Source organism: Callospermophilus lateralis, chromosome 10 (genome assembly GCF_048772815.1).
Source record: "Callospermophilus lateralis isolate mCalLat2 chromosome 10, mCalLat2.hap1, whole genome shotgun sequence".
NCBI classification, from domain to species: Eukaryota; Metazoa; Chordata; class Mammalia; order Rodentia; family Sciuridae; genus Callospermophilus; species Callospermophilus lateralis.
The window spans coordinates 82,895,846-82,920,615 of NC_135314.1; the positions used below are offsets into that span (position 1 = coordinate 82,895,846).

At 38.6% G+C, this 24,770-nt stretch overlaps 1 protein-coding gene across 1 annotated transcript in view; it reads left to right on the forward strand.

The window, feature by feature from the left end:
• Positions 1-24,770, forward strand: part of Mcf2l2 (MCF.2 cell line derived transforming sequence-like 2) — a 243,675-nt gene that overhangs the window by 134,749 nt on the left and 84,156 nt on the right. The window contains exons 12-15 of the mRNA XM_076867044.2: positions 219-410; positions 6,332-6,509; positions 10,357-10,448; positions 21,525-21,607. Of these exons, the coding sequence (XP_076723159.2) occupies positions 219-410; positions 6,332-6,509; positions 10,357-10,448; positions 21,525-21,607 (545 nt within the window). The remainder of the gene's footprint in view (positions 1-218; positions 411-6,331; positions 6,510-10,356; positions 10,449-21,524; positions 21,608-24,770) is intronic.

Consider the following 24,770-nt stretch of genomic DNA (forward strand, 5'->3'; position numbering starts at 1 on the left):
GAGAAGTGGACCCTGTGGAATCAGCTTGGGCTTGTCCACCTCATAGTTTTATAAACAGAGGTTTGACGCCTAAGTTTTATGTCAGCCCATGAAAATTTCCTATTGTCCCAGAATATTTGTGGACCCTTTAGGAGCTCAGAACTTCTGCCCCTGGGGTGGTGGTGGCTCTGAGTTGAGGTCAGGTTAACTGCACAGAGCATTGTTTTTCTTTCCAAAAGGTCAGTCAGTGGTGTGAAGCAGGAATCTACCTCTTGGCTTCCCAAGCTGTAGACAAGTGCCAGTCTCGAGAGGGGGTCGACATTGCCTTGAATGACATTGAAGCCTTCCTGGGCACTGCCAAGGAGTACCGGTTGCTCAACCCCAAGGAGTTTTACAACAAGTTTGAGTTGATACTCACTGTTGACATAAAGGTAATGTTTCTGAGTTATTTTGATCCTTTGGTTTAGAAAGGAATGAGGAAGGAGGAATTTTTGTCTGTTGCCTATAAAGTTCTTGCAAGACTCGGGCTTGCTGGCACATGCCTGTAATCCCATCAGCTTGGGAAGCTGAGGCAGGAGGATCATGAGTTCAAAGTCAGCCTCGGCAACTTAGTGAGGCCCTAAACCCTTAGGTGACCTCTCAGACTCCTGACCTAAATGTCTTGGCAAACACCTTCATGGTCTGACTCAAGTTTCACCTTTAGTTATTCATTTCTTTTCACATACTTATGAGCATCTCTGTTGTATCCTGCTCCATGCTGAGTGCTAGGGACATAGTGATGAGCAGAAATAGACAGGTTTCCACTCTTCATATGGACACTGAACTTACAGTTTAGTGAGACATTAATAAAATATTGACACAAAAATGTTACAAAGTAAGTGCTCTGACAGAGGGATTCAGGGTCCCTATTGGGCATGTGACAGAGGAACTCGACATGGATTGGTGTTGGAGAAGTCTTTTGGGGAGAGTCACTTGAGCCAAGGTCTGGAAAATGAGAAGATGGGGAGTCTTTCCAGTTGAAAGGAACAAGGCTGTTGGGAACCTGCACAAGTGCAGAACCCAAGGTCAAGGTGAGTATAGAGAGCAAGGGAAGGTCATTTGGCCTGAGGTTAAAGACAGACAGATGGGGTAAGACACTGTGAGCCTTGTTAAAGAGTTTCATCTTTTTTCTGAGAATAGTGGGAAGCCTTGGAAGAATTAAAGCAGAGGAATAACATCACTGGGTTGCCATTTTGAGAAGAGTCCTCTTCTATGAAGCCAGCAGGGTTATATATGACACCTTCCTCAGATCCATAGTACCTTGTGTGTATCTCTGCTTGAGGGGCTCCTCTACCTCTTTTTGAGTAATGGGCCCTCTCCAGAATCTGATTCACATATTTTCAGGTCCTGCTCACTCAAAAGTGACTAAAAGTAGTTTGATGTTGGCTTCATTTGTAAAGATATGGACAGGTTTTAGGGGTACTACAAGGGTTGGTGAAGGGCTCTGGAGCTAGCAAGACACAGGAAGCAGTAACCACTCCTAAGTCTAAAGTGCCAGGATATCATAAAGAAGGTTCTGAGGAGTTCCCAGAGAGAAGGACCAGTGGGGTCCGTGGTTTGTGTGATGGAATGAATTTCAGTATGCACCAATCAGAGTCATAGACAGTGATTAATTTAGGAAAGTAGATAGATACACATTTAAAGGAGAATTGGCAGTCTCAAGAGAGAGACAGATACCTTTGGGGATAAAGCAAGGAATACACATTTGAGAGAGAATGTGGGCTATCCCATGAGTGAGAGATATGGTTTGGGAGTTCCTGGCCCTTCTTTTAAAGGAAACCTGTTGAGCTGTAGGTATGGAAGGGTATGTAGGGATGATATCAGCCTGGTGATCTCAAGTTGGGTCATGGTGGTCTGGTCAACCTCTAGATCCTTAGGCTGATATGTTCTTCATTGTCTGACCAATAGATAGTACTAGAAAGTCCCCTAAGTTATAGGTGTCTTAAAATGTCATATCTCTATTTATTTAGGTGGGGTTAGTTAATAGTGTTTTGGTACATTTACAGATTTCCCAGGAATTTAGGAGTAACCGGCCTGAAAAAGACTGTTTATAGAGAGTGAAAGTACTAGAAAAGTGTGTAGAACTTTAAAATTTTATTTTATTTTCCTTCCTTTATGTCTCCTTTTTACCTATTTTTTTTCCCATCCTACCTCAAAGGGAACTCAGGAAGAGCTACAGCTGTGACTGTGAGAAAGGGCAGCCAGTAGGAATGTGACCTTCCATGGAGGGACACAGTCCGTGCCAGAGAAATAGTGCTCTAATTTGGATCTGGAGTGTTGTCCAAAGGCCCCTATGTTAAAGGCTCACTGCTCAGCTTTGCATTTTTGGAAGATTATGGGACCATTTACCAGGTGGCTCCAAGTAGAAAGTCCTCAATCATTGGGGTTGTGTTGTCTTCTTCTCTCTTTGCTTTCCAGCCACCATGAGGTGAGAAACTTGCTGTGCCATGTGCTCCCCACCTTGCCACAAGCCAAAAAGAAATGGGGCCAACAAAAAAATGGAAGGAAACCTCTGAAGTTGTGAGCCAAAATAATCTTTCCTCTTCTTAAATTAATCATCTCAGGCATTTTGTTACAGTAACAGAGAAAATGACTAACACAAATATTTATCTCTGTTCTTCTCTTTGATTTTCTGTTAGTGCTCTCCATTGGCCAAAGCCAATTGAAAAATCCATAAGCTCATCTGAAAGACATTGTTATAGACCAACAGAGAATATACAACATATATGACTTTTATAAGTAATTTTAGGGAATACCCTAAAATCTATCCTTGTACTCAGGCCCATATGTTAAGAACCTTTGTTCTTTTATGACGCACATTGCACTGTAATCTGGCTGTTTATTTTGAATGTCTGTCTCATTTATTACAGTGGGAACTCTTTAAGGGCAAGGCCTTTGCCTCATCCATCCTGCCCATCCTGCAGAGGGGCAGCATGGGCAGAGAGTAGTGGGGGCAGCTTGGTGTTCACTTTACCTTCATGATGTCCTCTCCCTGACCTCACTGAGTTTGTGTCCTCAGATATGATCTCCAGGTGGGATGGGACTTTCCCCCAGCACAGGGATCCTCCTACTTCCCTGAACAGGGACAAGGAGAGGCCCATCTGGTGACTGACCTGCTATGCTGCTATTAGCCCCAGGTCAAATTCCTAAGGCAGAACAGTTTCAAACAAGCTCCACCTCTAGTAGCCAAAAACACAGGTGCAGCAAATCAACCATGGAGATTTACAGTTACAGCTGAGTTCTGACCACCTTCAGCAAATCCTTCCACCACCACATCACCTGCCAGAAAATGAATAAAACCTAATAAACTACTACTGACTAATAGGTAGAAACATGAGTGAATGGAAGGATTGAAAAAGAATTACTACTAATAAATCCTGTATGTACAATGGACCAAAATACCCCAAAGCCTGTTGCTATGGTTTGATGGCCCCTCCAAAATTCATGTTGAAGTTTAATAGTAATACATTAAGAGGTGGAGTTATAAAGAGGTCATTGGGGCATGGAGTACTGTCCCCATGAATGGATTAGTGCTGTTGTGGAGGAAGTGGGTTAGTTACTGCAGTAGTGAGTCCCTGAGAAAGGCATATGTCCAGCCTCCACCCTTCCTCTCTCGCTCTCACATGCATGCTTTCTCTTCTTACAGTGTCCTCTACCATGTTGTGACACAGCAAGAAAGCCCTCACCAGATTCTAGCACAATGCTCTAGGACTCCTTTGCCTCCAGAACTGTAAAAATAATGTTACCAGACCCTAGTCCATCTGCTCACCATTTGAAAGCCCAGTACTCAAGAAACGACAAATGCTAGAAAGGAAATAGTATTTATTCATGCACTGGCATCCTGAGAAGATGGGGGCTAGTGTCCCCCCCCCAAAAAAAGATTATTTGGGGAACTCAAGTATGTGAAAGAGCTTTTATCTTAGGCATTTTGTTACAGTAACAGAGAAAACGACTAACACAAGTATTCATCTCTGTCCTTCTCTTTGATTTTCTGTTAGTACTTTCCATTGACCAAAGAGATTTTTAAAAAGGTACAGGGGTCAGTGGACAGAAAGACAATATGGTGTGCAGGATCTTTGTCATCCATGGTGTATGTCTTTTTCTTTTTCTTTCTTTCCTTTCTGGCCAGAATATTGCAATCGACCTCAACCTCCTGGGACTAGTTCATATAATTCTGTAGATGAACACTACTTTTCTGATAGATAGGCCTCACAGCAATGTATATGCCTTGTGTTACTAGATGCACAGAAATAAAGAATAAGGAGGGGTTGCTGGGACTGGGGTTGTAGCTCAGTGGTAGAGCGCTCGCCTAGCATATGTGAGGCACCGGGCTCCATCCTCAGCACCACATAAAAATAAATAAATAAAAATAAAGTCATTGTGTCTGGTGGAGTTTGCCAGGCATGGTGGAGCACACCTATAATCCCAACAGCTCAGGAGGCTGAGGCAGGAGGATCACATGTTCAAAGCTAGCCTCAGCAACTTAGCGAGATACTTAGCAATTCAGTGAAACCCTGTCACTAATAAAATATTTAAAAAGGGGCTGGGTTCAATCTCCAATACCAAAAAAGAAAAAAAAAGAAAGGAATAAAGAGGGGTGCTGATGTTATCTGATGTTCTGGGTTCTGTACATCTGAAGAAAGATTGCTAGCAATTGACATCTTAATCATTTAGGTGTGACTTTTCTTGAGAATGTAGAATGCCAGAAGGACAACTACACAAAGGGGTGGCCACCATTATAACAAATCTCTTTTTTTTTAAATATAAAATTACCCAGTCTTGTATATTCTGTTACAGCAGATGAAAACAGTCTAAGACATTGCTCTTTTCTTACTTTGGCTTGGATTTAAATATGTTCTGTCATAGAATGAGTTTTGTCCATTGAGGAGCCATGAATTTGTTTTTATTGCTGGTACTCTATACATACAAAACTATCCATAGATATATGTATACACGTGGGTTAGTATAAGAACATGCATTTCCTACTTTGATAGTTGAGAGGGCCTGTAAGGGCCTATAAGCAATGAGACCACAGTATGATGAGCACGCCTAGAACCAAACACTTCTTTATTTTCCTTCCTTTTCTTTCTTTCTTTTCTCCCCCTGCCTCCAACCCCCAGAAATTGAATTGAGGGCCTCAAATAGGATGGGAAAACACTCCATCACTAAGCTACATCCCCAACCCTTTTTAAAATTGTATTTTGAGGCAAGGTCTCAATAAGTTGATAAGGTTGGCCTCAAACTTGCATTCCCTTCTTTCTCAGCTTCCTGAGTCATTGGGATTTACAGATGCACACTACCATGGCCAGCTAAGATCTTATTTTCTAATATCATTCTCCAGTAAAAAAAAAACAAAACAGGGTACTTTGGAGAAATGGCTGCTTCTAGGACTGGGGTAGGAAGTATTTAAGGAGATCCTGGAGCATCTTATAGTGCTAGAAAGTAAGGAGTACTCCAAAACAAAACAACACACCACAACGAGGGACATGGAGCCAACTGGAAGAGCACTCAGTGGCCAGTGCTGGAACATTTGAGCAACAGGATTACAAAGTAGTACAACATTACAATCCAAAGTATGAGATAGGTATCCACTAATCTATACTGATATAAATACATGATGGAATAAATAAACAGGAAAGAGGAAATTTGTCTCCCAAGCAGAAGAAATTCAGATTGCTTATGTAGATACTTTCCTTAAGGAATGTCCCCCAAACCCTCGTGCTCTTTCTCCTGGTGTTTCTTCCGTGTATTGTTTTCCTACTTAGAGAGAAGGGGCATGCAGAACAAAAGCTAAATGTGTATCCTTTTTATTACAGGTGCTTCGTGGTTTCCTTGATCCTGCCTCAGAATGTAGCCACTGTTTCCCCTAGGAGCACTATCTTCTTTCTCCATCAGGATCTTTATTCAGGATATCTTTCCAATTTCAATATCCTCCTGTTTTGTGCATTGACCTAATGTCCTTTATCTGTGGCCTTGTGACATCCTTTTCTATCATTAATGGACATGACTTATCCACTCAACATATGTTTACTGAGCACTCTCCTATGGCCGGCAGAGTTCTGAGCCCTGGAGAGACCGTAGTGAAGAGGACCCAAAAGTTTCAAAGATCTCAAGTGGGAGACACTGACTCTTTAGAAGCACAATTCTAGAGCTCAGCAGGACACACAATGACTTACATAAGGATACCCAAAGGAGAGGCACCTGAGGGAGGGAGGAAGGAAGGGGAAAGGGAAGGAAAGGAAGAAAGAAAATGCTTCATGTTCTCAGACCAGGTACAGAGAGACCTACTTATGGTTTGCTTTTGTTCCTCTAGGCCAAAGCCCAGAAAGTCCTGCAGAAGCTGAGTGATGTGCAGGAAATATTTCACAAGAGGCAAGTGAGTCTGATGAAATTGGCAGCCAAACAGACTCGCCCAGTGCAACCTGTGGCCCCCCATCCTGAGTCCTCCCCAAAGTGGGTGTCACCAAAAACCAACCAGCCCTCCGCCTTGGGTAGGTTATTTGGGAGAAGGAAGTTTTGTGGCTTTTGTGTTTCATCAGTGAACTTGAGGATTGAGATTGCAGTTGCCTAAGATGTATCGAGGTCATTGTTTCATCATATGACAGTCATGACATGGTGCAGACCCTGAAGACTTTTGTAAGCACTTAGATGACACTAAGTGCTGACATACAAGGAGAAGCTCACAGTCTAGAAAAGGAATAATACAGATGCACAAATGACACTAGCATGTAGCAGACTCTGTTAAAAGCCTTTTAAAAGTCCACAGTTAATTATTAATGGAGTGGTAAGATTGGCTCTTGGAAAAGATAAAAAACAAAAATAGGTAAGTCCTTACACCAATCCCACAGAATTTTATTACGATAACTTATTAGAAAGACTTAAGATCAGGTAATGTAAATATTTTTCAATATTCTTTTGGTTATTTTAGGTTCTGCTCATTTCCATATAAATTTCAGAATGCTGTTTCAAATTCTGCTGGGCTTGTGAATAGGATCATACAGATACATGGACCAATTTGAGGAGAACGATCATCTTAAAACTATTGAGTCTTTCCATTTCTGAGTGTTATAAGTCCTCATTTGTTTTAGTCATCTTTAATTTCTCTTAACAGTGTAGTAGTTAAGAGAGTAAAAGTCTTGGACATTTCATGTTTATTTTTAGCCTGTAGACAATGAAGTTTATCATATATAACTAAGAATAAGAATATATTTCGTTTCTATCTTTATCCCTTTTTCCCCTTGTCTCAGTGGAATGGCTGGGACCCCCCCAATGTTTTATAGAAGTGACAGCAGGCATTCTTGTCCTTTCTCAATATTAGGGGAAAGAGTTCATGGTTCACCTTTAACAATCATGTGAGCAAACTTTTCCATAGATGCCTTTTATCAAATGGAGGAATATCCCTTTGATTTCTAGTTTTCTGTGAGTTTTTTCTCACAAATAAGTACTGAATTTTTCAGATACTCCTCGTGGTGAGTACAAATACATTGAGATTATCATGTGGCTTCTCTCCATGTGATTCCCTTTTATGACAGTGGATTACAAGGATTTATTTTCAAATGTTAAAGCAACTGTACATTGCTGGGATAAACTGCTTGTGGACATGATGTATGTCATTTCTCACTTCATGCATTGTAAAACTTTGATATTAAGCACATACATATTCATAATTTTCATATCTTCCGGACCTACTAGCCCTTTTGTAATTGTGAAATATCTGTTCTCCCCTCCTTCTCTTTAGTAATATTCTTCAAGTCTATTTTGTCTAATACTAATGTAGTAATCATTTCATCTTTCCTATACTTAATGTTTGCATGTTGCATCTTTTTCTATTCTTTCTTTATAGTTATAGTATAGTTTTTATAGGAACATACAGTTATGCCATTCTTTAAATACATTTTTTTCACATCTGCCTTTTAATGCATTTTGTGTGTGTGTGTGTGTGTGTGTGTGTGTGTGTGTGTGGTGCTGGGGATTGAACTCGGGGCTTTGTGTATTCGAGGTAAGCATACTACCAACTGAGCTATGTTCCTAGCCCCTACATCTACCTTTTAAGTGTCATGTTTAGTCCAACTACATACAAAGTAAGTACTGAAATAGTTGGATTCAGAATAGCTATTTGGTTTTCTGTTGCCTAGTGGTCTTATGCATTCTTGTTCCTGTTTTCCTCCTTTTCTGCCTTCTTCTCTCTTACCAAATATTTTTTAATATTCGGTTTTAATTCCTCTATTAATTTTTTAGCCTACTTTTTTGCATAGTTTTACCCTAGATATTTCTGTAGGAATTATCATATGCATCTTTAATTTAGCATAGTTCCACATGTCCCCACTGATCATCCTCTGTTCTATTCTTATTATAAACAATATTACATCTATATATGTTAATCTTCCATTGTGGTATATTTATATATATATGAATGTGTGTGTGTGTGTGTGTGTGTGTGTGTGTGTGTGTGGTGCTGGGATTTAGCCCAGAGCTATGCACATGCTAAGTATGTGCTCTATCATAGCACCTAAATAAATAAATGTTTACTTATTTAGGTGCTAAGGATTGAACCCAGGGCCCAACACATGCTAAGTACATGTACTGACATTGAGCCACACACCTCCCAGCCCTGGTGTTATAAAGTTTAGATAATTATATAAGAAAAAGAGAAAAAGTTACAGGTTAAACAAATCTTCATGTCTGCACAGGTTGCCCTTGACCTCCAGCAGGCAACCAGCTCATTTTGCAGAATAATCCTACACTTTTGTTTTTGGCAAGTAACCACTAATGTGGACTTCAGTGGTTTACTAATGGGATTTTCAAACACATTTGTCTCATTCCTTAGTAACTGAGTTTGTGCCAAGATAAACAGTGGTATTCTATAACATAAAGGAGGTGAGTGGAGGAGCTTAGAGGTGAGAGCTACCATCTCAGCCGAGTGCCTTTGGTGCAACACTAAACCTCTGAAGTTCATAAGGAATGTGAAAAAAAAATTTAATGCTGTGGCTATAATAATAGCTAAAATGTATTGAGTCCTACTGTATACTTTACATCTACTAACTCATTAAAGCCTCATAACAACCCTATGTTGTAGGCTTTCTCATGACCTCCCCCCTTTTACAGATGAAGAAGTTAAGGTTCAGAGATTTCTCTGATCATAATATAATATTAGTGGCATTAGATGGATGGCATGTTGGTATAGGACCTAGAAATGTTCAAGTTCTGCCTCTGGTTAATCCATGTATTCTGTAACTCCAAGATAGTGACAGTGATGAGAATTCTAAGTACAATTCACTTATTAGCCTTGTGGCCATCATTCCCAACACTGGATAAAGCTGATAAAGCAGACTAGAAAGCCTGTCAGGGTTTTCTTCCCCAAGTGCTAGTCTTACTACCAGTGAACATGGAGCATGAAGAAAGTATACCTCCAGGTGCTTGAGAGCCTTGTGGGAAGGAGAGAAGGCAGATAAAGTGACTGAAAGAGGAAAGAAAGAGCAAGACAGCCCCGTTCCTTCCTGACTCAATTAATTGATTCTATCACACAAGCATGGATCCATTGGTTCTGAAATTCAACCATTACATCATCAGATCAGCAGCAACTTCCTCTAGTTAAGCCAGGCATGGACATCCCATTACAGTCATAGTATGAGTGACATCATGTGTGTGTGTGTGTGTGTATGTGTGTGTGTGTGTGGAGAGACAAAGAGCATTTTAAAGAAAACTCTAAGGAAATATGCTAAGTGATTTATTTAAATAGTAAAATTTTAGTATTTTCCAAATTTTCTCTAAGTACAAGTTAATTATTTTTTAAAATGAAAATATATTCAATCAAACGTGGTTCCTAGAACTTAGTCTTCTAATTTAAGAACACTATCAAATGCAGTATTATACAGCATAAGTAAAGCATTCTGTAATTCGAAGCATGTTAATAATTCTTTTATGGTTAGCATAAAAGAGTTAATACAATTGTGCTAATCTGGAAAGTCTTCATGAAGCAGGTGGCCTATGAGGTGACAGTTAAGAATGGGAATGATAAATTGGAAAAGAATGGATAAAATTCTATTGTTCTTACCACATTGTATTTACCAATACCTTATAGTTTGCTGTTTCAAGTGATGTGGGTGTGACTTTTGTTTCTTTAGCTTATGTGTCAAATCCCTGGGATCAAGAACTCTATATTCTGCATTTTCCCCTCACCTTTAATTGCATCCACCCAGAAGAACGTTCTGTGCAGCAGCTCACGAAGCTTGTCAGTCATCCGCATGGACAGGGCCCATCCAAGTCAGTGAAGTCCTCTGAGATATAGTTTATAAGTGGAGTAACCAAATCAATGATATGTTTTCTCTGTTGCTTTAGCTCCTCTTCCAAGAACATCTGAGGAACCTCACACGGAGACAGATTTGAACTCCCTGGAAAAGGAAGATGATGGAACTAAATTCAAAGTCAAGGTAAAATTACTTTTCTTTCACTGGTAGAATGGTACAAATTTCTAACAGCATAGGAGATTGCCAGTGTAATTCCCCCCGCCCCCAAAAAATCAACAAATTGTGCTCCCCTATGATATACCTATCATCACCTCCAGAAGATGTGCCCATGAAGGCACACAGCACAAAGCAGTGCTCCAAGAGCTGGCATTTATAGGATTTTTTTTCTTTTCTTCCTTTCCTTTCATCTCAATTGCAGCTAGAAATGAATTCTGTTTGATCCTGTATGTACTTGCTTCTAGACAATGTTTTAAGGGAAAAGTCATGTTAGTTACTCTTGTAATCTGACTTCATATTTAAGATGGGTGGAATGGTGTGTGGTTTGTGTAGAAAAAGAGCATGAATGTTGCACAGAGCCACACACACATGCACACACATACCCACACCTGAATAACTGGAAAACCCTAAATAAGCTCTGTGTCGCACGTCAAGTCCATTCTATATTACACTATAGCATGTAAGATGTTAACATTGGAGGAGGTAGGGAAAAAGGTATGTGGGACTGCCCTATATATTTCTTTACAACCTCATGTGACTATATAATTATTTCAAAGGGAAAAGAAAAGCATATGCTTTGGAATCAGACAGTCCTGGGTTTAAGCATTATAACTTATATAAGCCTCAGTTTCTTGTCTGTAAAAATGGGGATAACAAGAGCTACTTCCTGGGAATGTTTTGAGCAACACATGAAAATTGGAAAATGGCCAAGCAATGTATGTACAATTGTAAAGGAGCGTTATATTTAAAAACACAAATAAAATGAATTTTAAATATATGTTGCTACAAAGCAAACACAGAAGAGTTTATAAATTAAATAATCAGCTGGCTAAATGGTTCTGAAACCTAAGATCAGCAGACCATGGACTCAGATGAACTTCAGTAACAGTTTGGATCCATCATCAGTCCCTGAAGGATCTGAATAGAGGACCTATAGCAACCCCACTGACCCGTAAGGAGTCAAGCAGAGAGCAAGTCTTAGGCTTTTTTTCCTGGAAGCAGAAACAGTGTGGAAACTAAAGTTCCCAGCAGACTTCTTAGAGAGAGCAAACTACATTCTTCTGCCAATTAGTCATCCTTTGTATTCTAGGCAGATCAGGATTTTGCTATCTGTTTCCAAATCTCTCTTGGTTGGAGGAATTTCATCCTCCTTGTCTTTTGAGTAAGGAAACAGTTTGCATTTCATACTACTATATTGATCAGTCATTTAAAAAAGTAAATGGTAATTTTTTGAAATGTGTAAACATAGTGAAACTTCACCTGACTTGACACCCTTAAAGTCTGTGGGATTATTAAAAAAGGGATACCATCAGCCTATCCTTCTCTGCACCCTAGACTTCTGGGGCAACATCATCCCTAGCCCAGAATTGTCCCCCTAAACTCTTATGATGTTGCCATTGACTCATGAGATGATTAGAACTTACATCTCTTGTGACTTTCTTTGCTTGTCATCAGACAACACATTTATAACCTACACACTTTAAAAAAAAAATTGTAGTTGTAGATGGACATAATGCTTTTGTTTATTTTTATGTAGTGCTGAAAATCAAACCTAGAACCTCACCCATGCTAGGCAAGCACTCTGCCACTGAGCTACAACCCCAACCCCTGATCTACACACTTTTTAAAGATACCATGAAAGTTTTAAGTACATGGAGGTTCTCTATAAAAGAATTCAAATTAGAAGTAAATTATTTTAATAATTGTGAGTGTTAAATAGAAGACCTATTTTTGTTGTAAATGAAAAATGAGGAGCAGGGGTGGTAGGTACAGAATCAGAGGCCTCTGGGCCTGGAAAGCATTGGGTAGGACCCAAGAGACTCTGTCCTCTAGACTGTTGGTTTCTTCCTTCTGCTATGCTGCTGTTTCATTCAGATTCCAAGTCCATTCTGCTAAGGGGCTAGCTCCCTCCATGTGTGTGGGAAGATCACCATCAACCTGGGTACTGTTAAGCAAGCACATGTGCATGTTTAAATCCTGCTTCTACACTTAGTTGCCTTTTTCCTTACTGTTGACTTGTGTGTATAATAAGGGTTTTTCCCAAAAATGTGTGTATGTTAACAGTCAAGGTGGTGGACGAAGTAAAGACAAGCTAGTTAAACTTTTGCTTGTGAAGACCAATGCTATGAGAGGACTGTAAGCAGAGTCAAACAAAGTCATGAACAACATGAATAGGAAGAAAGTGGATTATGCACAAAATTCCCAAATCCTAAACTGAGAAGTCTAGAACCAATAAGTGCAATTATAAGCTGGGTAGTAGAACCAGGGAAATAGTTATTCCAGAATATGCAAGAAATGTAGTAAGAAACAGGATAGGAAAGAACATGTAATGAATATCTGCATGGACCTCCGCTTATTAAAAGGGAAAGAAGGAGAGAACAGTCATTATTGTTATTTACATTTAGTGCCACTGTCCAAGACAGATGACCTGGCTGAATAGAGCAGGCATGACTCTGAACCTGAGTGGCGGTTCTGACATCATTTTGGCCTTAGTTCTAGAACTGAAAGATTTTTGAAATGAAGTCACACCCAGTGTGACAGAGTGAGTCATAACATTATGATAAATGCCACCCCTTTCCCTGAACAGTAAATACTCAGAGAAAAAAAAAAAAAAACAGCTGTCAATCAAAGCTGTTTATACTTGCTACTAGAGTCACTGATGATTACCTTTAACTAAAACCATGATATGGTTTGAAATTGTTAGAAGAATCATTGCCCCCAAAGGCTCTGCCTCTTCGCTGCTGGGGTGAACCTTGCTGTGCCAGTTCTCTGCAACATGATAACCCAAACCTGACAAGGCAGCTCAGGCTGTCCCCAAGGCAGCTGAGACTGTCCCTTAGCCATTTGGCAACAGTTTTGCCATGAGCTCAGCTCACTGGGAAAGCCCAGAGGTGGAAGAGATTCACTGTGATTGTGGCAATAGTAATGTGGCCATTTCCTGTTCTGCGCGTCTTAACTGGAAGTTGAAAGCATGACTCATGGAAGCCGCCTCCCCCACTGCTCACACCATAGCCTCTACGGAAGACAAAAGCCAGAGGCTGACCAAGGGCTTTTTCCTGAATTGCACCCACAAAGTTGCAAAGTGAAGAGTGAACAGTGTATCTGGTCACCTAATAAGTTGTTTAAAGAAGCAGGCTTTGCAGGCTTCTAAGTAAATAGGCTCCCTAATTTAAAAAAATATAAATATTTTAAAAGCAAAGGCTAGGAGGGGAATTGGAGAGGCAAGAGGAGCATGGGCCAGGCACTGTGCTAGGAGCTGTAAGAACTTGATTTCAATTCCATTCCTCAGTACCTCAAGAGGAGATTGTTAGCCCTGATTTCATCAGCAGTGATGGAGAGACTCAGAGATGCTGAATTCCCCAATGGCCGTACTACTCATAAATAGTGGAGCTGACACTTGAATCAGCAGTTTATTAATCTGACATTGTCCTTGGCTACCTAACTTATCTGATTATTTACCTAATTTACCTAGCAAGCAGTTAATTTCTCATATCCTAAAATCCCTCTTTCGCAAAATGGGGACAAAGAACAAATAATTAGCAATTTCATGGGTAGATGAGTTGGAGTTGAGTAAATGAGGAACTTGTAGAGCCACCTGGCATGATGCCCAACACATAGCAGACTCAGGGAGTTTTAGTTTCTCACTTAATCCTATGTTTGTAGATAGAGTATCCTGTGTAAAAGATGAAAAGAAGCTGAAGGAAAGTTAGATTTGGACCTTAAATGGAATTCTAATATGCAGGCCTTTTTGCCAAATGAGAACAGATTAGGGGCCATATTTAGTTCCTTGTCTTGTTGTTACCTTTAGTCTCAAAAGTTTCATTTAAGCTTTCTGATTCTCAACAAGAGAACTATGTGAACTATGAACACATTTGGGTGCTCTCCTTCTGATACTTGACAGGAAATTGAGGGACCCCACCAAATTCTTAAGGCACCCCCAACTAAGCTCTCCAGAGAGCTTCCAGAAGGAAGAATCTAAAGGTTTCCTGCACCCACAACCACCCCCAATGCTGAGAGCCTTAAAACAGATCCCCAGACTCTACCACAAAGATTCTGGTTAGGGAGGTCTTGGGTAGGATCCAGGAATCTGAATTTTCCATCTGCACATTTAGGACAAGAGTTACCAGAATACAATGACCACACTTTTGAAACACTGTGCTAGATCCACAATCATAGGCCATGGGGACTTGAACAAAGGAGGACTCAAAAAAATGGATCTAGATCTCTCTAGCTAATATCAAATTCAAAGTTTAGAGGAGAAAAGTGGCAATTATACTTTGCTCACCAAAGAAACTGAATCAGAAAAAAAGAATGACATTAATACTATACAAAAATCAACATGACTAAAACATTTGATGGATCCAATTTTGGCAGTTTATTCAGCTCAATTTAATATTGTTTGAAGCAATTTGATGCATTATATGAAAATCATTCTGTCATTGGGCTTAACCTTGAAAACATGGAAATTTCATGGGAGAAACACATATTCAGTACTTTGTAATATAAAATAGAATGACTTACTCACAGTCAATAAAATACAATGTGTTTGAGGGCAGAAAAGGAGCAGTTCATAATAAGGATATTGGGAATGGTTTTCCAAGAAGTGGCACCAACTTTAAAGAATAAATACTACTTTTAAAGGTAAGTTAGACAGAGAAGGGCATTCCATGATGGGAAGGATATAAAGTCTCCAAAGTCCGAGGGGTATGGTCTATTCTGGGAATGGTTCAAGAATGCAGAGAAGGTCAACCAGAGAAAAGATTTTGAAGACTTTGGTAGAGGATTGTTGATGGAAGGAGAAAGGTGCTAACAGGCAGACAGGCTGACACCTGGCAGCAGTTGTCATAGCTCAGGTGAAACTTCAGTGGTGGCAGCAGCAAAAAGGGAAATGGACAGAAATCAAACCCATTGACCCAGTGTTCTTCCCATGCCTGGAACACACTAGACTCATAGAGAAAGTTTGGTGCACAAAGGAGTAGATCAAGGCAGAGAAGACAAGGGGAGAATTTAATAGGGAGGGAAAGAAAGATATTGATGATACCTCTGAGGTTTCCATCTTGAATTCCTCATAGGATAAAATTTTGGGCCCAGATGAAATACTCAGGAGAGGCAGTAGGAATTAGGACTGATAAAGTTTGAGTCCATCATTTCAGAGATCTGTGATAGCAACCTACACTCTCGATTTTTCTCAGTGAGTCTAATGCTGCCTGGTGGTTGCAGCCCTTCCCGCACGATTAATTCTAGGCCAGTCAATCCATTGACCTTGCAGCTATATGTAGAAACTATTTGTGAACCAGCGTAGGGACCACGTTTACTCAGCTATAGCTTGACCTAATAAAGCCCTTTACTGATAGGTAATTTTATTAATCAGTTAAAACAATTTACAGGTATAAAATTAAGTTGCATTAAAATTTGTGTATTGAGGTTACAATCACATGAAATCAGCCCCCCTGAAAGAATTCAGAACATATGGACAATGTTTTTTTCAGTGTTCTTGGCATGCTTATTTCCTTTCCTTTTATTTTCTTGGTTTGGGAATGGGAAAAAGGCATTCTATGACATATTTCTCAATTTTTGATACTTTAAACATAATTAGACCTTCAAAATAATGTTAAAAAGCATTTGCAGTTTCCCCTGTAAACAAAATACTACCAATAGTGTAAAGTATTAGTCCCGCTAATTTATCCATAAAAAAACTGAACTTATTAAATGATATTAGCTGGAAAATTTGAGGTCTTAAGTATAAGAGAGAATCATAACAGGCAAAGTGTACACTTAAGTTCCATTCCTTATCTTTCTGTAATCATTTCCCATGTCCACAGAACCTCAGGACCACTTGCGCTTGTTCCTCAAACCTGCCCTTTTCCTCCAAAGGGCTTTAGTCTATGCAATGTCCCACAGCCCTCCCTACTCAATCAAAGCTCCTCCCACTGCTGCTATCAGGGCTGTTTCTACAAAATTCTTTCAGGCTCAAAATTAACCTATTTTCTGGTATGTTTGTTTTTAACTTTAAAAGCATGTACTTTTTCAAAATATAGGGGAGATGGAACAATTAGATTATCTACATTTGTTGAGAATATGAGAATCAACGTTTAGGGTGCTGCTGCAGAACCCGTAGGTTGGTTGGTGGCACTTGGACACTGGAGAGAGGCTGAGATGGAGCTGGGGTTGAAGGCCTAGAGCAGTTCCCAGCCTGCCTCCTCCATTGCCATCCTTTTTTCTTGAGGACAAAATGACTATAAAGGGAGAGGGACTGTGTCACCTGTCTGTCTTCTGGAGAGGTAGTTTGAGTTGATTCCTCTTAAGGACTAGTTAGCTAAGGAACCTGGCCCCCTTTATGTAACTCCGTGACAGTTGAAGGGAACCAGGACTCGATTTCACAAGAAATTATTAGGCTCTATTTTAAAAGAGTATCATTTTGTACTTCCAAGAGGCTCATAGGAATTGCTAGCAAAGAAATAAAGTAGCCACTGGTGGTTGGCCTGTGGTCAATTTCTTTGGTGTATTTGATAAGCAAGCTTTTACTTGAATATAGCCTCTTCCCCCTATTACAATTTAAATTTTCCCCAAAAGCAGGTCAGCTACAATTCAAATTTCATCTCAAAATCAGAAACAACAGCGCCTATCTTGTTTTTTTATATTATAAGCAGAGGTATGCTTCATAGCCAAATCGCACATCTCCTTCATTTTATATATAAGAAAATGCCAGAGAGATTGAGTAACTTGGCTAGCTCTTCATGGTTAAAAATTTGTGTCCAGGATTTACACAGGAAGGTAGTTATTGCCTAGTACTTACTGAAAGTCAAGCAAAACCTCATTTAATCCTTCAAAGGTAGGTATTAGTCAACCACCACTACCATTTATTGAGCCATTAGTGCTAAGCATTTTAGAATGTAATCTGTAACTGCCTTATCAACCCTCTGATGTGAACATAATTATCCTTATTTTACAGATGAAAGAACTAAGGTACCAAGGTATTTTTATTTTTAAATAGAGAGTAGCCAGAAATTTCCATCTAGGGCTACTTCTCATATCCAAACTTGTGTTCTTTTTACTTATGAGATATTTTTGAATTATAAGTCATAATGGTGAATGTAAATACAGTTTGGTAGATTTTAATTAATTAATTAATTAATAAGCAGAATGAAAATGAATAGCATAATTTTAAAATATATGTATTACATCAGTTACAATATAACTGAAAAAGTTTTCCATATCTGTGGCATGTGTGCTGCCTGTGGGCTGGGGTTAGATTTTGGAAGCCACTACACTACAACACAACTAATCTGAGACTTAAAAAAAAATGGATGTACAGGGCAGCTACCTCACAGCAGTCTCTTATTAAAGTGGCTCCAGATTACTGAGGACCTTTCCACGGTGCCCATGTTATAGTCCATCAGACTTGATTGGCAGAGGAGTCTCCCTTTGCTCCACCCGGACTGTCTGACATGTGGTAACAACACGGAGTGATACTGTTGAGTCTAGGCCAAGGCATTTCTGTAAACCCAAGAGGATGTCTCAAGTGTACAAATCCCATAAATTGGAGATGTGTCATCATTCAGTGTACAAGGTGAGGAAGTCAAGATCTATGCCTTGAGTCACTGTTACAAAGTGTTCATCACTAGGTTATTATGAAACAAAAGACTCTACGATCCACCCCACAAACAATAGATCATTGGAGTGGGAAAGAGCACAGTTCACTGTATAATTAGAAGCAAGTTTTACAGTGAGAGAAAGGTTTGTCAATAGCATTGGTTACTCCTCTGAAAGCCCTGTATTACATGGTCGGCATGCAAAGATGAATAAGACTGGAGTTCAAAGTCCAGTGGGTAATTCAGACACAGGAACGTCATAGATATGGATCTAGAAAGGAATATAGTATAACTTTAACTGCCATATTAACTGGTTAAATTTTTATAAAAAGTATGAAGAAAGAGCTTGGATAGTATGGTGAAAACTTTGGGTTTTTTTTAATCCTGGGACTAGTGTTTACTTCCCTACATTGACTTATAAAAAAATATTTTCTAGTCCCTGGTCAGATGTATATAACAACGAACTAAAATTTAGACTCTTAAAAGAATGGCATCTTATTGGAATATAAGGTTAACATTTAATTTTAGAGATAAATTGACTAAATCAATATATCTGATATCTGTTTGCTTTCTGGATTTGATACCAGATTGGAAAAGATTATCTACAAAAAATATTAATGACCCACAACTTTCTTTAGTCCAATGGACTTTTTTTTATTTGTTCTTTTCCAATATACATGACAGTAGAGTGTATTTTGACATGTTATACATACATGGAGTATAATTTATTCTAATTAGGATCCCATTCTTGTGGTTATCCATGATGGAGAGTTTCATTGGTGGTGTATTCATATATGAACATGGGAAAGTTCTACCGGATTCACTGTACTGTCTTTCCTATTCCCATCCCCCTACTGAACATTTTAAAACCCCTGCTCTGGGTGGCATGACAGATAATAAAACTGCCTCACCTTAACTTCCTTCTATTAGCTCAGGTGCACTGTCAACAACTGGCTGAATAGCCTGTCACTCTCCCCTATTTTACAAGGACACATCCAACATATTCCACCTATTCTTGGGGGAAAGCTCATCTTTTAACTTTCAGTTAACATTTACAAGGAATCATTTTTATTTCCATTACATTGGCCTCCATGATACTTTTGTAAGAGGGCCTTTTCTACATCTATATTCCCTTTTACCGAATATAAATAACTCACTGGAACAGAACTGTAACCTGATCTATATAGCTGAAACAATATTTACATAGTATCAGATTAAAATATTTACTGAAGGGAATAAAGAAAGTATAGTATGTCCATACAGTGAAGACTACTTAGCAATAAAACATGGCTATTGATATTGGCAGCACCAGAGATGCATCACCAAAACACTTGCCAGTGAGAGAAGCTGGACTCAAAGGCTAGGTGCTCCAGGATGCCATTCACACAGTGATCTGGAAACGGCAAATCCAGAGGATAGAAGTCTGAGCAGTGGTTGTGAGGGACTGGAAGCAGAGGGAAGAGAGTGGCTACAGAGGAACACAAGGAGACGTGGGATTGTGGAGGGTTCACAGCTGGATACACAATTAATTGTCAAAACAATAAATTATACATATTAAAAAGTTAATTTTATGGTATATAACTTAAACCCCAATAACCTAATATTAAAGTTAAAAAATTTTTTTTAATTGAAATAAAAGTTTTTCCAGATCTGAGGACATGTATCATCTAATTTTTGTTCACTCACTAGTAAAAATTTTGGCCTTGAGTAAATTTTCTATTCTGACTCTTAGGGACTTAATTTGGCCATAAACCAATAGGAAAATAAAGAATTACTTCACATAAATCTTAAAATCTAAAATATCTAAATCTTGGATATTTTGTTATAGAATAACAACATTCTTTTATCTAATTTTTTTTCTTTTGTGGTGTTGGAGATCAAATCTGGTTCCTGGTACATGAAAGGCAAACAGTCTACCAGTGAGCCACATTCCCAACCCCAAAAATATTTCTTAGCAATAAAAATCATTAAGAAGTTCCATAGCATTGTTACTTGGTTTTTAATTTTTAGAGGTAGGTCTTAGGTCTACCTGCCCACCCATACATACATACACACAAAATGTTAGGTTTTCATCAATATTCATTTTCATTAGTCTCTTAGACTATCTTAGTTTGTGTAATATACTTGTCTGAATGGTCCCAATGACAAATGTTGAGAAAATTTTGAAATTAAAAAAGTAATTCAATGAGAAACCTAAGTATGATGAATACAACTTCAAAGACTTAGATCTTCACTTATTAAAAAAATGTCTTATGAAGATGGGCTTTAAAAATTCACCTCCTTATTGATTTTTAAACACCCAGGAAATATATCAATATATTCTAAGTAAGTACTTAGTACTTTTCAAGCAAATATGAATCTATACTAATAGTGTCTTCTCAGGAATTACATAAGCCTGGCTCTTTTTCATAATAACACTGGCATTTCTCAAAAAAGAGGCAGGACTCAGTTTACTCTAAAGAAAATATAGTTTTAGCCAGGTACAGTGGCACCTGCCTTTAGTCCCAACTATTAGGAAGACTGAGATGAAGGATCGCTGGCACTCAGGAGTCTAAGACTATCCTGGGTAACACAGTGAGACTCTTGTCAGAGAGAGAGAGAGAAAGGAAGAAGAAAGAGAAAACAGTTTTAACAATGAAGTGAATTTGTATATTATTGATAGTAAACAGAGTATCATAACATTATTAATTAATAAGGAACAAGTAAATAATTAGCCAGTATCATGCACTATAAAAAGCATTTACACATGCTCTCACTTAATTCTTCCCATGGTTCCCTAGGGTAGATGGTATATGGGGTCCACGTTCTAGGTGAGGAAATAGAGGCCCCAAGGCCAAGTGAGCTTGCCCAGGATCTCACATCTGGCAAGTGGGGTACTGGGGCCTCCAACCACCGGCTGGCTTAGGAGCGTACACTGGTGATCATTCCTCCATGCCACCTAAAGATCCCACTTCCCAGGAGGATGGTGGGACAAAGTGACTTCCAACCACCAGTCCATGGAGGCCCACATGGCTTACCTCATCTTTGCCTCTAGCTCATTCTGGCCTTGAGCCCTTCATACCTCCATACCTGGATTTCTTATCAAAAGCAAAGACAAAAACAAGGAGATATTAAGTGAAGTGATCCTTTTCCTGTTCCTTCTAGCTCAAACTCTGAATTGTTTTTAGGGCACGGAAGAGTGCAATGTGACTAGCCCTTTGCGAGTAAGGAAAAAGGACACCTGCTTTTGAGTATGAGTTTCTGACCTTCCTAAAAGCAGCCTGAAGTGTGAACTGTAACAGATCTGAGTGGCTGGGGAAAACCCAAAAAAGTTAAAGAATTGAAGGAGAACCTGTTCATGCTGCTCATCTAGAAAAGCCAAAGCCAAATCAAGCACAGAAATTGGGGGGAAGAAAAATATAGAGTAAAAGTCTCCTGAAACAAGATCTCACCAAAATTTCTTTCACTTCAGAATGAAGAAATATTTACAAGAAGTCATGATGACAGGAACCCTGAGTTGGAGCAGCTTGACAGAGAAGACCTTTCCCCTCGCAAGTAAGTCAGCAGATCTGGGGGCCGGCTTCTCTTATAGATCTATGGGGGTGGGAATCCTCTGTTTTCAATCTCATCCCTTATCTTTCCCAGAGAAAGTTACAGCATTTACTATGTACTTGAGAACAAAACTCATGCATCTCATAAAAGCAACAAGAAAATTGAAAGCGTCTTACAAATGAAACTTCCAAGGGTACACTGTTTCAAAAATGGAGTATTAAGTGAATATGACATGTAAACTAATGTTGATATTGACTGAATTATTGACTTTAACCCTTTTAAAAGCTCTTCATTCTCAAGGGACACAATTTATACAAATCCAATGCTATTTTTTGGTCTTCAAGAAGGTGTTTACACACATGTGAAAGCAGCTTAGCCTAAATTAGGGAGGTAAAAACCAGAAGAATAAGGGGAATTTATTAAAAAAATTAAAAATAAAAACTTTCCTACTCAGAATCCCCATCATAACCCCTGTTCTGGCAGTAGTCACATCTTTCTACCCATGTCATTTGACTCATGAGCTGCTTCTGTCCCTGGGGTCTATCGTAGTGATTGGCTTGACAGGCCTATAAAAAATGCCTATGAAATGAATGAGCAAACATCTTTAAGAACTTGCCCCTTGGCTAAAGCCACTTATTATTTTCATTCATTCACTTTAAGATATACTCAAAGAAACATATGTGGGTTTATTTATTAAATATATCCTTGAGTTACAGTGAATGGCCCAATTCAGCATTTCAAGTGTTTAGTAGGGTGGTCTCTGAAAAGCACAATTTGACAGTGATGTGTTCTGTTGTTTTCCATTTGTGAGTTTATCTTTTGGGGCTTTTCTATTACCAAAACCCATACCTTCTTTATAATTCTAAAAGTCTAAATGTGTTCTATAAGTTAGTTGATTATTGTATTATTTTACAGTAGATCACAAAATCATACTACTATTGACAAAGGAAAAATTTACAGCATGTAACTAATGAAACAAAAATGTTCTTGCGAAAAACTTTGAAAAAAATGAAAACTTAATCCATCAATAAATCAGGAGACAGGAGAATCTATGAGATTAGCTTTTGTTCTACCATCCTAAATACCTTAAGATCACCAGTCTTTGTTATAACAGTTTAATGTGTATTTCTTATTTATCCCTTATTTTGGACTTGAGTTTTGATATATAACTAATATGAATTTGTTGGCACTACAGTTGATATTACAGTATACTTGACGTAGAGAAGCATTTAGACATTTTTGGATAAAGTATAAACTTTTAATTAGTATTAGTAAAATTTTATACCAGATAGTGCCATTAAAAGTTCTGAATAATTAATCTCTTCACAGTTTGATGGCTTGTAGAATAACATTGCCTTATTTTATTTGGAGAAAGGTGATTTTTGAACACTATGTGATAGGATATGCTGAGTTCCCACCTTCAGAACTTATATTATAGCTAGGAGAAAACACATGGAACAATTAGTAGATAATATAATAATATATGTGATGAAGTATAAATTTGAGGAGAGTAGGAGATGTTTGAAGAAGTGAAGGTGGGGTTGGATTTCCAAGATCTCAACCGTTGCAGAAGAAATGGTGTTCCTGGCAAAAAAAAAAAAAAAAAAAAAAAGCCAACATAGACAGGGCACAATGAGATTTATGATGCATAAAGGTGGCAGTGGGAAAAATCAAGCCCCAGAGGATGAACGAAAGGAAGGTCACAGAGGGCCTCAAAAATCAGATAGAAGAGTTTGCATCAGATCTGGAGGCAGTATGGAGGCTTACAAAGGAATACTATAAGGCTAGCTGTGATGAAGCCTTGTCCTGCCGCAGAATGAAGAACCTACTGGGTCAGGCAAACATGGACCATTCCTCTGTTAGAACAGAATGGATAACCCTGCATCCAGAGTTCTCTAGTCCCATTCTCATTGTAGCTATGGTGTCCAAGTAGTCTCCAAATATAGGGCAAGTTAATTAACTGTTCTAAGTAATCAATATTCACTTTAGTCCTGGCCACAAACATCCTAACCATTCCTTGCATGTTCTACTACAACTGAGTAATTCAGATGCTTCCAAGTTTTAGAAAATACATAGACTGGATTACCTTTTATACTACACCAAGAATTGAACAGCAACCAGGTGAAAGACAGATGAGTGCATCCTATATGCAAATACACCAAAGCACAAAACACTCCAGCTTAGGCACAAGCATTCCTGATGGTAAGAGATGAGGGCAGACTTCAGATCTACTTTCTGGCAGCTAATGAACAGTATCACATAAAAGGAAAATATAACCTTTTCAAGTGGTTTTTAAGGCACTATGGCTGCAGGTTATTATGTCATCCCTTCCTGAAAAAATTATTAGAAAAGCACATTCCCCTACGTAGACATTGCAGCCTGTCCTTTATCGAAGCCATGCTAGGTGGTTCCATAAACCAGAGGACTCCTGGGTACAACAGCAAGCCTGAATGGGAAGAGGACTAAGATGGCACAGTCATGCCTCTCTGCCATGAAACAGAAGCTGATCATATAAACAAATGGTGTCCACACCAGAGTCTAAACACACACCTGCTGACAATTTTTAACTTGTTTATTGGAAATCTTAGGTTTTTTTTTTTAACCCACTAATTATTTTGCTGTACAAGAGCAAAACTCATAATATAAATATTAACATTTTGGTATAAAATTAATAATATGGAAAAAAGATGCAAACCAGTAAGAGGTAAAAAGTTTTTAACAGTAACACTGTGTACAAACATCTTTTACTCAAGTGACCATCCACACTAATAGTTTATTTTCCCTTTGTTGACATTTAAAAAAAAAAAAAAAAAAAAAAAAACCTGCATTGGAGCACCATGAAGTTTTTGTTTTTGTTTTCCCTTCCTTTTTAAAAGGTTAAAACACTTCTATTTACAAATATTCTCCTCAGTACTTGAAGTCTGATGAAGGAATCATCAGGCAGCTTCCTTCTTCTAAAACAAAGAAAGTACCTTCACATTTCCTTAAAATTTAAACCTGTTCCATTCTATTCTAAGCAAAAAAAAAAAAAAAAAAGATAAACACAGTTCCAGAGAGCTCTTCAACAAATAAATAACCATTTCACAAAAGTGTTGCTGTAAACAAGATCACTTCGATGGCCAGAGAGATGCTGAGGTTTTCAACCAATGGCAAATTTTAATAGCTC